Source organism: Crinia signifera, chromosome 11 (genome assembly GCF_055691185.1).
Source record: "Crinia signifera chromosome 11, ASM5569118v1, whole genome shotgun sequence".
In the NCBI taxonomy this organism is placed as follows: domain Eukaryota; kingdom Metazoa; phylum Chordata; class Amphibia; order Anura; family Myobatrachidae; genus Crinia; species Crinia signifera.
Window position 1 is genome coordinate 68,609,297 of NC_139227.1, and position 18,058 is coordinate 68,627,354.

At 44.0% G+C, this 18,058-nt stretch overlaps 1 protein-coding gene across 1 annotated transcript in view; it reads left to right on the plus strand.

Annotated features, from left to right (window-relative positions):
• EML3 (EMAP like 3) overlaps positions 1 to 18,058 on the plus strand; it is an 89,411-nt gene that overhangs the window by 39,899 nt on the left and 31,454 nt on the right. The window contains exons 5-9 of the mRNA XM_083164814.1: positions 10,980 to 11,080; positions 11,217 to 11,252; positions 12,483 to 12,606; positions 12,745 to 12,894; positions 13,981 to 14,050. Coding sequence (XP_083020940.1) covers positions 10,980 to 11,080; positions 11,217 to 11,252; positions 12,483 to 12,606; positions 12,745 to 12,894; positions 13,981 to 14,050 — 481 coding nt within the window. The remainder of the gene's footprint in view (positions 1 to 10,979; positions 11,081 to 11,216; positions 11,253 to 12,482; positions 12,607 to 12,744; positions 12,895 to 13,980; positions 14,051 to 18,058) is intronic.

Genomic DNA, 18,058 nt, shown 5'->3' on the forward strand with positions numbered 1-18,058 from the left:
CCTTGGCATCTTCTTCTGTCTACACCTGGGGGGCGGCAGCCAGTAAGCTCTTTTGCATGTCCTACAGATCCAGGCCTCCTGTCATCATATAGTGCCATAACCACTATGTTCATACACTCTATTCTTCATACTGTCTAGCACAGTTTTAAGAACGTATTGCTGTTCTGAAATTATGGTCCCCGAAGCAAAAAATCTTCCAGACATGCAGTTAAGCCACTAATAAGGGCATGTGGAAATAAGAGGGTTTTTTCTTGAATGTTGATGCGTATAATGAGAGATCTGCTGGAGAAAAAAATGGTTGGTTGTGGCCTATGACCCGTTTTTTTCTCTATTGTATCAGATGCATTTGAAATGTGATGTGAGCATAACACTAGTGGGGATGAGACTGTTATGGGTTAGTGTGATAAGAGTGAACATATCAGTGTGTCAGGAACAAATCACTGATGCCTATCCATTTGGGAGAAGCGCTGGCAGAAGCACCTTTCTACTGGGCTTTTATGTGTATATACAAGAAAACTATAAATAACTTGTAAGCTTCTTCCGGGCAGATGGCAGGGAAGCATCGGGGACATTGCTAGGCAATGCTCCGAACTTCCGCCCGGCATCTGACAGTGGCAGCAGTAGCATCCGACGTCACCCACGCCTGTAGGCGGGGTGATTGGAATTTAAACCGGCTTCCCTGGTGTGATGGCACCGGTTATAGCGTCCGGTGAGCCTGCCTCTGATGTGTGCGTCAGCCAGCATGTTCCCGGTCCTGGTTTGGTTCCTGCTTCAGCGTTACAGCTGCCTGTCAGTCTTCTGTGCTGATCTGTCGTTCTACCTCTCAGATAAGTCAGGGGACATTCGCTTTTACTTGTTATATTCTCTTTTGTTGCCATCTTCTTTCATTATTGCATTCTAGCACTGTTTTGTATGTTTCCCGGTTCCATCTTGTGTGTTGTTACATTTATTGTCTTTTAGGATTTTAAGTCTCAGGTAACATCGTATGCGTTGTTGCATTTGTGAGTCAATGCACTCATTGGAAGGTGCGTGCTCTCACACCAGTTTAATCTCATATTGCAGCACTTTACCTCCTGCAGCAACCTTGCTTTTGTAAGTCCTGGCGGCACTAGGGTGGGGATGGACTAGGGATGGCCATCAACGCATTCCCCATCAATGATTACCATCGATGGCATTTAAGGACGGAACCATCGATGGCTATAAACCATTCTACCGTCAGCCATGGTTCCCCACACACACCTATAGACAAATGATATAAGTAAAGAAGCAATTTACACAAGGTAATAATTATATAAAATAACTAGACCTTTTATATAGAAGCAGTTTGAAGTTGGAGTAATGTTAATAGCAATTGGAGGATCTTGGGAGTACATTCATGTTTTGTACCACAATGTACCTCGGAAACATTTCCACACTTGTTCCCTAAGTAGTGGTGATAGAGTGGCTACTAGCCAATCCATCCTAAAATAATGAAATTAAGTTTTCAGAAGTGAAAATGATGGGAAGGTTGGTTGTATCTTCCTTTTTTAAAATACATTTCTTAGACCCACTGATATTAACAATAATGATTTACATACTCCCTGTGCAACTGGGGTGCCCCTAGGCAAGATGCCAAATATGGTCTATTTGGGGGTCAAAGGTAAATGAGATACCAGATGGCTAGTGGAATATGTATCTCCAAATCACCAGGCACATCCAGAGGCAATATGGTAGGTCTGCCCTCAAGGACCCGCATCTAGGACCAGAATGATCCTCTGCTAGTCCTTATATTTATCTCTTTTTTTAATCTTTCTACGAATAATGAAATATTTTCATGAAATATTCCAAAAATACTAAATATTTAGACTGAAATAGTGACACCTTTGCTTTCTGTTGGTTCAGTATACATACAATGTGTTTGATGCATAAAATGATTACAACAATTGCATAAAATGACCTTTCATAAATGTGTATAAGGTGTATATGAATCATCCAAGTAGACATTTGGTTAAGATTCAATGTAGATTACTGAAAGGGATCAGAGTCCATGTACAGTATGAGAGTATTATGGAATAACTTAAGTAAGCAAGCACAAGATCTTTACAAATCAAAACCATGCATCCCAACATATGACATGGGGAATTCCCACATTTCAGTTGTTCCTTCCAAATAAATTGTATCAACAGTTACTGACTTCAATTTGTTTATTCTGCATATACAACCACATTTTGTGCTATATTAGTATTACTGGATGCCCAGAAGGATATGGAAAATAAAGAATAGGACAGGTTTCTAGTGGTCAAAAGAAAGCATATTGCTATGTACAACCCAGTTATATATTATTATGCAATCACCCTTGATTAGCCAGACTATGGGCCAGATTCTCTAAGCTTCAAAAGTGATAAAATAAGTGATAGTAATAAACAGCCAGCCAATCAGCTCCTACCTGACATGTCCCAGACTGTGTTTGAAAAATGTCAGACACTAGCTTATTGGTTGGCTGTTTATCACTCTCCATTTTATCACTTTTGAAGCTTATGCTGCTTTCAGACCGCAAAACTGGCTTTGACCCTGTATTTGAAAACGTTTCCAAAAACGGGTCTGCCAGGTAAAACCCCTTTCACACCGCATCTCTTAAATGGTATATTACCGTTTAAGTGCGTTTTTTTTTACACTGGCATACTTGTTTTTGGAAACTTTCCAAATACAGGGTCAAAGCCAGTCTTCAGCGCGCACCGAAAGTCACTTTTCTTTCTTATAAGAAGTGACTTTCGGAAAATGGCTGCCCCCATACGAAAGACAAATGTGCATATGCTGTGTGGTATGTATAGCTATTTGTCTCCATTAGGAGAATTCAGACCAGCTCAGCCCCAGCTCAGCCCCAGCTCAGCCCCATTGCCGTAAGATCATTAAAAGCTACACTTCTCTAATTAAAACTGCTTTTGGCAAAGGTACAAAGCCAGAGAACTGCTACTGGGATTTACTAATACTCCTATAAAAAATAAGGTACTTGTGTATTATAGCGGCGCCCCCGATGTACATCGCGCAATGTTTTTATCGAATCGCATCGCATGCCATGCACCCGATGGCATGCGATGCGATGCGACGCGATTTTTGCCCCCTATGCGATGAAACATTGTATAAGCATCCTAAAGGGTGCTTTTAAGCACCCAAAAGGGTGCTTACAATGTTAAATGCACCCCCACGCCACCACCCCCCCCCCCCACTATAAACGTGAACCCGAAGTGTGGCGTGCGCAGCGAGCCCGCGAGGGGTGGCGGTACGCGTCCTCCGACCATTTCATACCCCCACTATCCACGTCGGCGTGGAGTTGAGAATAGAAAGTGTGGCGAGCCACCGAGCCCGAAGCATGGCGAGCGCAGCGGATACCTGTGAAGGGTGCTTATACAATTTTTTATCGCATTGTATGGCATTGTATGCCATACACAATGTCATACAATTTTAAAATTGTATGATATTGTACAATATCGCGCAATTTCGCGTCGCATCGCATGCCTTATGGTATGCGATGTGATGGGCGCCGCTATAATACACAAGTACCAAAAATAATTTTTGGTCTCATAACAATTAAACAGAAACAAAATAATTTCCTGAGCAGTTATTATCTATGTTGCAGCGTGTCAGTAAATTCCACAACTCCCCTGTGAACCTCCAGACCCCACTATGTAAATATCAGTGGCTTCCCATTGGAAGTGCTTCCTGTAATCACACACTAACCAGGCATCATAGGGGGAGATGTCTCCTCACCCTTGGACTGCCAGTCCATAATACCAGCTTCCAATGGGAAGCATCTTCCTCTTTTATCATACCAGCCCAATTTGGCTTTTACTAGCTGCAGCGGATGCAGCCTACAGCCAGTGCAGTGCTTTCTGCCCATTTGCAAGGTTGGGTTATATAGGGTTTTTTCCTGTTATTTTTAGTGCTATGTATAAGGGCCAGGACTAAAGGCCCCCATACATTAGGCCGACTTGTCCTAGGGACAAGTCGGACCCAATTTACCTGCGAGCCGCCCGGCAGCTCCCCGGGAGGCTCACATACAATTTGGCACTTGATGTGCCATTTTTTACATGGGATAAATCGCATGCGATTTATCCCATGTTAAAAAAAACCCGGGGAGCTGCAGGGCGGTGAGGAGTAGTGGGGGGCGGGCAGCGGCAGTAGTGGGGGCGGGCAGCGGCGGCTGCGGTGGTGGGGGCGGCCAGCGGTGGTGGGGGCGGCCAGCGGTGGTGGGGGCGGGCGGCGGGTGCAGTGAGCGCTGCTGACCTGGCCGGGCAGTGTACTTACTTACATAGCAGCAGCGGGGACGGGCAGCGCAGTGGCGGCTATTATATTTTGAAAATACTTGTCAAATGACCGGCCGCTCTCTGATTGGCCGGAGAGCTCTCAGCCAATCAGAGAGCGGCCGGTCATTTGACAAGTATTTTCAAAATATAATAGCCGCCACTGCGCTGCCCGTCCCCGCTGCTGCTATGTAAGTAAGTACACTGCCCGGCCAGGTCAGCAGCGCTCACCGCACCCGCCGCCCGCCCCCACCACCGCTGGCCGCTGCCCGCACGCACCACCGCCCGGCCAGGTCAGTCAGCCGGTGCTCAGGGACCCGCTGCCCACCCGGTGTCTGCATGCATATGCCTGTCAGGTGGCAGGCATATGCATACAGGGAGGTCGGACATGATCGTATGTACAGACCGTCCGACCTCCCTGATCCGGTCCGATGCGCACGGGACCGCGCATCGGATCGGATCAGATATCACACACATACGATTTTGGGCCGATTTCATCCGATTATCGGCACCAAGTGCCGAAATCGGATGAAATCGGACCAAAATCGCATAATGTATGGGGGCCTTAAGGGATGCTGCAACCCATTCAGCAACTCCACAGGGGGCTGCTAGGAACAGCTGCTGCAAACAATTATTAAAGTATACTTACTTTTCTGATGGCCACTTTCCACTGAATTGGGGGCAGGCACTGACATCAGACTCCCACCCTGATGATGCATGGGCATGCCTGCGTTCGCCCAATGTTTCTATGGGCGCGCCCACAGTTTTTGTGGGCATGTCCATAAAAAGTTGGGTGGTCCCCTGCGTCCACCCCCTGCATGCCCCCCCTTCCTGCCCATCCTGTTGCGAATGCCCTGGCAAGTGTAAACCCCCACTATGCGCTCTCTTGCATGTTATCAGCAATATCCTCTGTCGTCTCTGAATTCTGCTCAATTGAAGGACATGCTAGCTAGGGTAAAGTTGCCAAATGCAGCACGGCCCTCGCTGTTACTCCATCACTGCCAGCATCAGTGTATGCAGTCGCCGATGTGGGGTTCTGTCACCATGATGTCATGCTGGGTATCCAGATTAAGCCTTGGTTCTGCTCTTTGTGGTTGAAGAGACAACTGGACACATAAACAAAATAGAGAAACCACATTTATTCCCCGCTAATGTAGACATTTACAGAAAAAAATATTATGAAACTTCAGATCCCTACAGCTAATTTCTGTGAAATAACCAAGTTTCTTTTATTGTTAAGTAGTTACCATCTGTTATGGAATGAACTGAGTGTGACTGCAGTAATAGTTGGGTCTGTTGATTACAATTGTGTGCTTTCTTTGCTTGCACTTTATATAAATAGTTGCATGTTTATATATAGACCATTCAAAATATGGGGTAGAGAAAGAAGTGTATTGTGGTTACACTGCTGTAAAATGGTGAGTTTGCTTGAGATTCCAGAATGCGTGCATGAGATTTCTGCAATTCTGACATCAGGGGCGAAATGTAATAGAGTGCGATTTTTTAGACATGTGCGATTTTTGGTCAAAAACGGCCGAAATCGCACATTTTCCGAAAATCGCACATTTAATAGGTTGAAAATCGCGGTAAAAAATCGCACTTTTTACCGCGAAATCGCACTTTTAGAAGTGCGATTTTTAGTCACATTTCAATTCGCATCCAGATGTTTTCCCATTATAAAGTATACAACTCGCAAATGTAATAGGGTGCGATTTTTGGTCAATGTTACCAAAAATCGCAAAAAAAATAGACCAGGTTCTGACAGGCGAATTTGACAGAACCATGCACAGATCATTGAGATCTGTGCATGGTTCTGTTAATAAAAATGTGTAAAAGTGTTTTTATAAAAAAAAAAACGGCGTGGGGTCCCCCCTCCTAAGCATAACCAGCCCCGGGCTCATTGAGCCGGACCTGGTTCCAAAAATACGGGGGACAAAAAATCTGGGGGTCCCCCGTATTTTGAAACCAGCACCGGGCTCCAACAGCCCGCGGTGTCATGCCACAGCCGGGGGACACTTTTTATACAAGGTCCCCCGGCCAAAACATGAGCACCGTGGCTGGTCAGCCTTGGCTGGGGTACCTGGAGGAGTGGGGACCCCCCCAATAAAGGGGTCCCCCCCCCCAGGCTTCACCCGTCCAGGGCTGAAGCCCGGGGCTGTCACCGGCGTCCGTGGCCAGTGGACGCCGGCCTGATAGGGTTAAATCCATCATACATATCATTACATTGCTTTTTACCGGCGAACTAGAAGTGCCAGCAGACCTCCCCCGCATGCTGGGACTTGGAGAACCACAAGTCCCAGCATGCAGGGCATTAATGGGCCCGCTGGGACTTGTAGTCCACCTGTAAAAAGAATGTTTATAAAAAACACACACACAGAGAAGTACAAGTTTATTACACACACACACCTCAATTTTACACCAGCATACTTACCATTCCTGGATCCAGCGCTGGTCTGGCTGCTTTACAGCCGGCTCCCCCCGCACTGACAGGCAGCGGGGAGAACCGGCTTTCTCCGTTGCCTGTCACCGGCTTTCTCCGTAGCTTCTGTAGCTCTGTCCGAGTGCTACAGAGGCTGAGAGCGCGATTGGCTGAGCTACAGTATGCGTCTCCATGGAGACGCATAGCTCAGCCAATCAGGACTGAGCTATGCGTCTCCATGGAGACGCATACTGTAGCTCAGCCAATCACGCTCTCAGCCTCTGTAGCACTGGGACAGCGCTACAGAAGCTACGGAGAAAGCCGGTGACAGGCAACGGAGAAAGCCGGTTCTCCCCGCTGCCTGTCAGTGCGGGGGGAGCCGGCTGTAAAGCAGCCAGACCAGCGCTGGATCCAGGAATGGTAAGTATGCTGGTGTAAAATTGAGGTGTGTGTGTGTAATAAACTTGTACTTCTCTGTGTGTGTGTTTTTTATAAACATTCTTTTTACAGGTGGACTACAAGTCCCAGCGGGCCCATTAATGCCCTGCATGCTGGGACTTGTGGTTCTCCAAGTCCCAGCATGCGGGGGAGGTCTGCTGGCACTTGTAGTTCGCCGGTAAAAAGCAATGTAATGATATGTATGATGGATTTAACCCTATCAGGCCGGCGTCCACTGGCCACGGACGCCGGTGACAGCCCCGGGCTTCAGCCCTGGACGGGTGAAGCCTGGGGGGGGGGACCCCTTTATTGGGGGGGTCCCCACTCCTCCAGGTACCCCGTCCAAGGCTGACCAGCCACGGTGCTCATGTTTTGGCCGGGGGACCTTGTATAAAAAGTGTCCCCCGGCTGTGGCATGACACCGCGGGCTGTTGGAGCCCGGTGCTGGTTTCAAAATACGGGGGACCCCCAGATTTTTTGTCCCCCGTATTTTTGGAACCAGGTCCGGCTCAATGAGCCCGGGGCTGGTTATGCTTAGGAGGGGGGACCCCACGCCGTTTTTTTTTAACTTTTTTTTTTTTGCACAAAAGCGCATTTATAAAAATGCGCACATTTTCATGACTGAAAATGCGCACATTTTCATGACTAAAAATCGCGGCAAATCGCATTTTTTTGCCGCTAATTCGCATCTCATTACATATGCGAATTCGCGGCAAAAAATGCGATTTTTAAAGGTGCGATTTGGTGCGATTTTTTTTTAGTCTAAAAAATCGCACCCTATTACATTTCGCCCCAGGGGTCTGAGTTACACGCAATGTCCATGTTCAGGTTTGCATTATACCTGCCTTGGAAAAGTGCTGGGAGTTCCTGAGGGTGTGGATCAGTTGGTCACCAGCAAGTTGTTAGACAGTCATTAGATTGACATGCATTTAGTTTGACATGTGTCTAGGTCGACATGCAGTAATGTCGACCTGAGTCTATGTCGACATGGGTTAGATTGACAGGGTCCACCTAATGACCCTGCCGACCTAACAACTTGCTGGTGACCCATTGACCGTATCCCGTTCCTGAGTGGTTACTTGGGATTGTTAAATAGACACACATCTCTGTTGCCCTTATTCAGATCTGATCACAGTACAAATTTGTTTGGAAAATGGGCAAAACCATGTGCACTGCAGGTGGGGCAGATGTAACATGTGCAGAGAGAGTTAAATTTGGGTGAGGTATGTTGAAACTGAAATCTTAATTGCAGTGTAAAAATAATGCAACCAGTATTTACCCTGCACAGAAAAAAAATAACTCACACAAATCTAACTCTCTCTGCACATGTTACATCTGCCCCACCTGCAGTGCACATGGTTTTGCCCATTTTCCAAACAAATTTGTACTGCGATCAGATCTGAATAAGGGCCAGTGTGTAATAATAATAACTGTTTTATCCAAGTCAATGGGAATGGGTCCCTTTTAGCTATTTCACAATATTTGCCTTACCATAGGGAGCATGTGGCTTGTTTTTGATGCTTAACCAATGTCTTGTCACATGACTACTTTAGTTCCAAGATGATGAAAGCCCATGGCATATAAATGAGACATAAAGGCCAGAATACGAGGCACAAAATGCCTTTTCTCCAGAATATACTATAACAAGTGCCTCTTTATTAAACGGACACTTGAACAATCAGCATATTTTGTACAGAAATAGTCGCAGAGAAATAGTTTAAATATTTCCTAACATGAATTCTCCTTCTGTGCGGACTTGTTACTTTGTGGTTTTTGTTTTCATTTTTGTTGCATTATTTGTCTGCTCTGTTCAATATATTACAGAGCATTTACATAAGCTTGGCCACCTGCACAATGGACTATTGCCCTTTATATTTTATGCAGATGTTGCTTTATGGCTTCCTTTCATGTTATTTTATATGTTCAACAAAATGTGAGAGAATTTTTTTCCAGCCTTATGGTGCATAATCTGGTGCAATGGGTCATAAGGGGTTAATGTGATTTTTTTTTTCAGCCTTACACAAGTTTTACAGTACTAAAAAACATTCTCCACATACCTGTCCCGCTGAATTTAACCCACAACATTTTTACGTTCAAATACATTTTCACTTCCAATTCACCTGCTCAGTAAAATTTAAATTTGCTTGGAAAATGCATTGATAGTTTGAAATTGCATTACACATGCAATGCGCTGTGCGAATTCGCCATGAAAACTTCTTGCAGGACACAACCTGCACCTAATTATTTAATAATGGAGAGGAGCCACACAGAGCATTTTTGTTTCCATAATAATTATTTTGTTTAACCAGTGATGGTCATTAAGTATTGAAGTGCAAATGTGTTTCTCACTTGATGCACTAGAGCAGCGGTTCTCAAAGTCGGTCCTCAGGACCCCACACGGTTCACGTTTTCCAGGTCACCCGACAAGTGCACTCATTACTGACTGACACATTTGAAAATATCCACAGGGGGAGCTAAATCTTGCACTTGATTCTGTGAGGAGACCTGAAAAACATGCACTGTGTGGAGGACCGACTTTGTGCACTAGAGCTGCCATCTATGTATAGATTCACTGGTTTAGTCACCAATATGCAGTACATTTCCCCTTTTTTTCTTAACCCTTTGAGTACCAAGTGAATTTTACAAAATAGGTGTAATATTGGCCAAGAAAACATTTGTATTCATCATAATGACCTGTAATGTTCACCTTTGGGCACTTTAGACGGGGGGGCCCTCTCACTTGTCATTGCTGGCTGCAAACTGCACAGGAGAATATTACTATGTCAAAACACAGAATAAAAACAGATATATATATATATATATATAAATAATACTACATGAAAAACCTACATTTGTCCTTCTGTACCTTACTCCTGACAGGCTCAGCGCTGCCTCTGATTTAAAACCATCCCATGACAAAGTCACTGCTGTCCTCCATGGGCCTGAGAAGCATGTAATGAGCTCCACCAATCAGAGCTCAGCACAAACCTCTCAGCCTCTGCCCTCTTGTGCAAAGTGTCATGGGACTTAGTCAACTCCCAGTAATGCACTGCACACTTGTACAGTCAGTGTGCCTTGGCACCCGATGCTCAGCACCATTATGTCACGCTGGCAGATAGATGAAGCTGCAGCACTACCCCACTCCTATGCACAAAACCATTAGCTTTTTTGAAAAATACATGCCAACCATAGGGGCTTAGATAGAGGGGGGCCCAGAGGTACTGACCCCTTGTGCCCACCTTAATCCTGCCCTGTATGCACCTCTTATAGTCCAATAATAAATCACATTTACAGAGAATGAGGGCCGTTCTAGTCTATAAGCTGCTGGCACAAGAGCAATTCTGGCATTATAGTCCATTGTCTTAAAACAATGGCAGTTTGGGAAACCCTGCCCTAAGACATGATAATAGACAATGGGGCGAGGACATTGTAGAAATTAAAACACTATTATGAAACTTAAATTTGACTTTCAAACAAATCTTTTTGAATGTATGACTTCTACAAAGGACTCCATGTTTTACTGCAAAGAGTAGCATAATGACAGAAAACGAGTCACATAATCTAACACTGGCCCTTTCCCCATGTAAGCTGCTCTTATAATCCTGAAAGGTAATGTTCTAGAGTACAGGCCTTGTGCCCGGCCAGACTCTCCTACAGTTGCTGAAATGTAATGGCAGTTTCCACAATGAACCTTTGGACTGTTACACAAAACATTTCTGTAGCAGATATTCAAATCTTAATGTACTGTAAAAGGAAATGCAGGATGCGGTAGACTGTCATGTGAGGAAATAATATGTGTGTATATACTGTAGCTTTAATCCAACTATATCTTGCTTTTGCAGGTTACGAAGAAACAGTTCCTCAGATAAACTGGTCAGAGATGGAAAAGATAGAAGCAAAAAGCTGGAAAGGAAAGCCGTGTCCTCTGCCAATCTCCTGAGTGGTAAGAGTGTGGCCGGGCGCATTGCTCTGTGTAGCATTCATACATACAGTACACGTTCCTTTCATTGTTAATTGTTTCCCCTTGATTACAATATTTTTGCATGTGTGATTGTATTTCTTGTGTGGCTGTATTTCAGGCTCCTCTGGGTCCAGAAGAGGAAATTACAATTTAGGTGAGTCTTTAGCAGTTAACTCCTTAACGTCGGGCATTTGACCATCTTTTTGCATATATAAATGCATGCTCACTATTAATCATTCTGTGCACTCGTTATAATGCTGGGTTCATGACCCATTATAAAAGAGTCATGAACCTAGCGTGCCGCAGCCTTGTCTACACCTGAGTTGTAATCGCCCAATGATAGCAGTTATGGCCATTTGTGGGATTGTGTGTCACAATGAAATGCCCAGGCTGTCAGCAGTTTTTGTGACCTTTTAGTCTCTCATGGTAATTGTTATCCCATTCTTCATATTAATGTACTGTTAATATGACCTTGCATTTTGTGCATATTGGGATATTGTACAGATGGAAAATCTGCTGCATAGTTGTACAGTTAAGATGATAGAGATTAGTTTTGAAATGTATCTGACTTTTTTCAGACTTAAATTGGATCTGAGGTGGATGGAAGGATTCATGTGCGAAATGCTCTTCTCTCAGCATCTTATTACTATTTAAGAAATATTTCTACTTGCAAAATACACAGGCGTTTCAGGAGCCTACTCAGTCCAGGATAATATATTGTATGGCTTACGCATCAGACAGCCAATGAGATAGAGGAGCAGAGACTCCACCCACTACCAGTGCAATAATCTGCATTGTAGCAGCACCCAGACCCTGTCTTTTACACATGGATATCTGTACGTAAGCTTCACTCCAATTAGACTGGCCACATTTACACTGCATCAGAGTCTGTGTAGACATGTCTGTGTCCGTAACAATCTCAACATTCAAGTGAGCATGATCAAATTCTCTGCATTGGCTCCATTCTACTGCTGTAATCCCTCTACATCTAGGGGATACTAAATATTTGTGGGTACCTCCTGAAAACAACAGTTTTCTGGGAATATCTCACAAATATGAAATCCTAAATTGATGGCAATATCACAATGGGAAGTAATTGGATCAAATTCTAACTTATGGGTACTAGATCTACCTGCTGATTTTTACCTAGTGTTGGTTTCTGTGACATTTTAGGGTGAAAAATTCTGGCACCTATAGACAATCATTGGTAATCCTGTCTATGGCACCCTGAATGTCATACTGCTGCATTAATTATAATGAAGCTTTTTTTTTTTTAATATAGCCCCATTATATGTTTCACAGAGCACTGCAGAGTTTGTGTTAGTGTTTGTCTGACGAGCTGGTGTGTTTGTGCAGATATACTGTATGCTCTTTTTCTTCTTAGAGGGGGTCAGTGTCAAAGTTTTCCTCCGTGGCCGCCCAATCACAATGTATATACCGTCCAGCATACAGAACCATGATGACCAGAAGCCAGAGCTTCCCAGTGAGAAGTTGCAGTTAGAGTGGGTGTATCCTTAACTTTGATTGGTCATTTCAGAATGTATTATATCAACTCTATATCAGTGTTGTTACCGGAGATCGGCTTCTCCTGTTTTTTATAATCTACACTTTCAGCTAGGAGATTTCCCTTGACCCCCAAGCTGTAGCTATGGTTGTCGAGGCCGTGATTCCCGATGTAGCCTCCGCATGCTTCAGTCTGGAGAAGTGATCTACTTCACTGCCTGTGTTATTGTCATCTGTGATGTGAACCGTGGAACCCAGCGCCACTTTTTGCGGCACACGGATTGTGTACGCTGGTGAGTCAGATACAGACCAATACTGGAAATGTGTGATCCTGGTAGGAAGTGCATCTGACCTGTACGTAGGGATGAATCACTAATGTGAGATGTATGGGGTGCAGTACCTAGAAAACTTGTGTCTGAATGGTGTGTTTGGAAACTGTAATTCTTGAATGACCGATTTGACAATCACCCTTGGCTATCTATCTATCTATCTATCTATCTATCTATCTATCTATCTATCTATCTATCTATCTATCACTGGGGTAGCCAACCCTAGTCCTCGAGAGCTACCAACAGTGCATGTTTTGCAGGTCTCCTCACAGAATCACAAGTGAGCTAATTCGCTCCATCTGTGGATCTTTTAAAATGTGTCAGTGATTAATGAGTGCAGCTGTGCAGCAGCTAGGTTGTCTGGAAAATGTGCACTGTTGGTAGCTCTCGAGGGCTAGGGTTGGCTACCACTGATCTATCATGTCTATCTATCTCTGAAACACTGCCATCTGCTGGCAGAGAGTGAAACTACATCTCTTTCTCACACTTGCACAAACACAGAAGGTAGCAGACTAGCTTTCAAAGCTTTTTGTTTTGAGCGGGCATACTAGTAGGAATACAATGGGTATTTACTGGCAAATCAGTTCCTGGAGATGTAATGCGATACAGTTACTAATCTAAGTTTTTAGTGAGGATTATTTCAAGGTGAACAAATAAATAAAAAAATGAGTTAAACATGTAGGGACTTTGTGTCACCAGGTATAGCTATTATATACTTTAGCTGCCCACCTACAACTTTTCCTGAATAATTAGCTTCTTTCTGTCTTCATTCAGCTGCTCTCCAGATACAACCATGTCCATTGCAGAGAATATAACACAGCTCTAGCATATCCAAGGGCAACAAGAATAAACAATGTGGCCTAATAGTACCAATTTACTGTTAAAAGGCAGACATGTAGTAAAACGTTTATGAAGGTAATCTAAAGTTAGAGGACCCCAATAATAATTTTGTTCATTACTATTAAAATATTTAATGTAAAATTTCTCTAGCGTCCTATGTTCTCTCTGTATACTCTGTATAAACTTTCTGTGTGCTCTTATCTCACACAGTTTAGCTGTCCACCCTGATGGGGTCAGAGTCGCTTCTGGACAAACAGCTGGAGTGGACAAGGACGGTAAGGTGAGCAAAGAGAAAGCATTGCTAAATACATTGCTGTAGATCTGATATTCATACATATACAATTGGTTTATTTACTGAAGGTAGGAATTGCTGTCTAATTGAAATGGACTGGCATCGATGGCAAATTGCAGTCGGATTTGACTGTCATTTGGTCAGATTTCCACCTACTTCTCTGCAGCAAAGCTGATGGCAAGCCGCCATCAATCTGTGGTGGGGTGAAAGCACTGCACACATCACTATGATCAGAGCACGCTCTTAATTATTTATATGGTTAAAAAGATACAAAATAAAAAAAAACTTGTCTTAAATATACATGTCTCATCTAAAATGTGGGCTTTACAAACCTTTAATAGAATAGAACTGGAGGAACCAGTTTTATGACTAAAAGGGATTTATTTACTAAGGATTAAAGGAGATACAATTGCTAGAGAACACACCAGCCAATCAACTTCTAACTACCGTGTTACGGACTGGGGTTGAAAATGACAGTTAGGGGCTTGGTGGCTGGTGCCTTATCTCCGTCCACTTTATCTCCATCCAAGGCTTAGTAAATAGACCCCAAAATGCGACAACAAAGTTCCCCTTGTGCATCAGAGATAATATTAATTTCTGCTCAGAACATAGACCTCATTGTAATCTTTGGAGGAATCGGCACTGTATGTATTCCACTGGCGCATTTTAAATACTTTTACCTGTTCATGTGTTTACTCATTTTTACACTTTAGACCTCAAAATAGTCATTCTACTATGGTATATTAGTGGCATCTATTCATGCTGTGTTGATCTCTCCCACCCGTGGCACACTGCGGCCCACCTATGGGGAAGGCACAGAGCAGCTGTTTTAGCAAATGGCAGAATGCACTTTACTGGGAGTGGCACCCTGCTAAAATAACCTAGCGTGAACTCTATATATAGTTTGCTTCAACTTTATTACGTACAGTCTCCCAATCTTTATGAAGAAGCTTAGCATAGATTTGTAAGGCACTAGACTTTCTTTCTAGTGTACTTTTAGCCACTAGATGGGTAAAATAGAGCAATGGGTAAAATAAATGGGTAAAATAGAGCATTTGAAAATCTCAGTAGGAAACTCTGATCCAGTGGCGGCTACAGAGGGGGGGCTGCAACACAGATCAAAATTCAAATAAAGGAGAAGCGCTAACTACAAGTGAGTTGGAATGTCAGTTGGTGGCAGTGGGTGTGGCTCTTTGAATTGTGAACTGTGCTGCAGCCCCCCTCTGGAGCCGCCACTACTCTGATCGGTAGGAAATACAGAGTAAACGGTGCAACAGATGGTTACCAGAGATGTGGGGAGAGCAGAGGTGGATCTAATGGGGCCTACACATATAGCCATTTTGTGTCATTTTCTAAGCGATCTGACTTCATTTGATTAGATTGCTTACAAAATGACCCTACATCGCTCCTTATGTGGGAGCCATAGCAATAAATCTAGTCAGATCACCAGTGTTCTTACCAGAGAACACTGAGGGCGGTATTCAATGAGGCAGAATCGCCAAGTTTTATGGCGATTCTGTGTTTTTTTCGTGTGTGCCGGCGATTTTTTGAGCTGAAAAAGCGAATCACCCTATTCAACGACCTCTATTCGCCGATGACGACCGGTGAATGAAGCACCAATCGCCAAATGTTATTCTCTACAAATCGCCGGTTTTTGTCTATAGGAATTTTCATGGGGATTCGCCGGTAGTCGACGGGAATCACCATGAATCGCCAAAAGTGTATTCAATGAGAAGTTGGCGATTCTTATTTCTTGTTTCATATCGCCGTTCCTCACCGAGTGTCCCTCGTCATCTTTTTGTGGTGAACTTTTATCGGAACCTGGGAAATAATTGGTTTTAAGTGTTCAATTTAACTCTGCAAGTGTAATGTATTATTATTTGCTGCCCTTGTGTGATGTGATGGTCGTAGAAGTGCTATACAAATATATATTTAATTTTTTCTGGTATTTTTTTTTTCTCCCACAAAGCAATGTTCTTACCCATGGTGCACCTCACTTACCCATGATTCTCCTCCCCACCTCACTCCTTCGTTTGGCGTTTGCGGAGATTACACAGCTTTTGCAGTCTGCTGTATTGGAATCGTTTTTTCAGGGTAATTTGCATTTTTCTTGCATTTCACTGCAATTTCTTACAGTACTGAAGCTGTTTAGGGAAACGCCGGATTGGCTGAGAATCGCCGTTGGGGGCGGCGATTCTCAGCCACGTTGAATAGGGTGACACAGCTAGTCCCGGCGACTCCCGACGCTTGGCGAATCGACGTAAAAAAACGGTGAATGGCTGGCGAATGTAAAATCTGAATCGCTGTGACCAACGATTCAGGTCATTGAATACCGCCCTGAGTCTGACAGATAGCTCAGCAGACATCACTGTGCAGCACTGTGTGCTGAGTGATCTCAGATCGCTGGCGTACATCGCCCTGTGTGTGGGCCCCATAAGAAGTGTGAGAGAGAATTTTAAGATGTGTGAAGGGGTGCTGTTATTGGTGTGCTTTCTAGATAAGTAATTTTAATTGGATTCAGGAAGAGACAGAATAGGGATTTGCAAAGTGTTGCAGGAGATGTGGAATGATTGGAGAAGAATCTCCATTTTGCTGCAGCATTTAAGATCGTTTGAAGTAAAAAATTAGCATTTTTTGGAAATGTTTTTAAGTTAAATAAAAACATGATGCGCAAGAGATTGGATGGGAGAAATAAAGCAGAGTGGGTCTGATTTGAAAGAAACACAAACATAAATAAGTAATTGTGCACCAGGGCCTCGTTGTTCTTATTTTGTTTATGGCACCACAAGGGATCTGCAGCGCCCAATTATAGAGTACATAAATGAATAAGCAAAACAGGAAACAGTGACATACACTTGATTACAATAGAGAACATAACCACAGCTGCATCAGCAGACAATGCTAAAATAAGCATCAGCGCGGCAGAAAACCACAGCTCATGAGTGAAGAGGGCCCTGCTCGTGAGAATTTGCATGTTGAACTGCAGCTGGGGCAGGTTTAAAATGTGCAGAATGATATGGAAGGGGTGTGTCTAAACTAAAATCTAAATTGCAGTGTAAAAATAAAGCTGTCTAAAGTTGATTAGACAATTTTTTTCAAACGATAGCCACAATAACGATCTTTTTAATGATATTTTTGTGCACATCGTCTAATATGTACACACTATATCATTAATGATGCGCGCTCCCGCATGTTGTTATCGACCCCCTCTGTCGTCTGTATCATCATCGACAGCATGCTTCTGGATGTGCCCACTGGTAGATATTGTTTGCGATATCATTCACTGTATATGCACTATGTTCCTGATTCAGACCTGTTTGCTAGGCTGCGTATACTTCAGCACCCCCCTCCCCCCACCCCGCCCGCATCCCAGGGGATGTGTACGAGAACACAACAGGGGAGAGAAATCAATCAATGGTCCCCCCTTCACAATTAGAAGTCAGTTTAAACTTTGTTTCCACCACTTATCGCTGAAAAGGGGCATCAGCCACCGCCCGAGCATGCATCGACCCCGGCTGTGTTCCCAGGGGAACGCCCAGCAGTTTTATAGGGAAATACTAGGCGTTCCCCTGCAGCCGCCTTCTGCCCACCCCCGGCCCACCCCTGCCTGTGAGAACGCCTTGGTCTTCGCATAGGTGTTCTGCACATAAGCATAGTCGTGCATGTGCAAACCCCCCACCATCAAAAACGGGGCCAAATTCGGAATTGAACGACAATATCTGAATTGGCCCCTATGTTGTTTGCCAGTTCTATGGAAATCATTGACGACATTGCATTGTTTGCTGTGTAGAATCAGGCCCAGAGTCAAGTGTCACATAAAAGCAGTGTGCTTAGGAGGCAGTAACTTGTGGGGATGAACAAAAATTCCATTTATGGGCATGATCTTTACATAACGCTGGATCATCCATGTTTCCAAAACTTGATTATACCACATAGTTCAGAAGTTGGAAGGCCAGGGGAAAAGTACTGTACATGTGGGTGTCTTCAAATTATGGG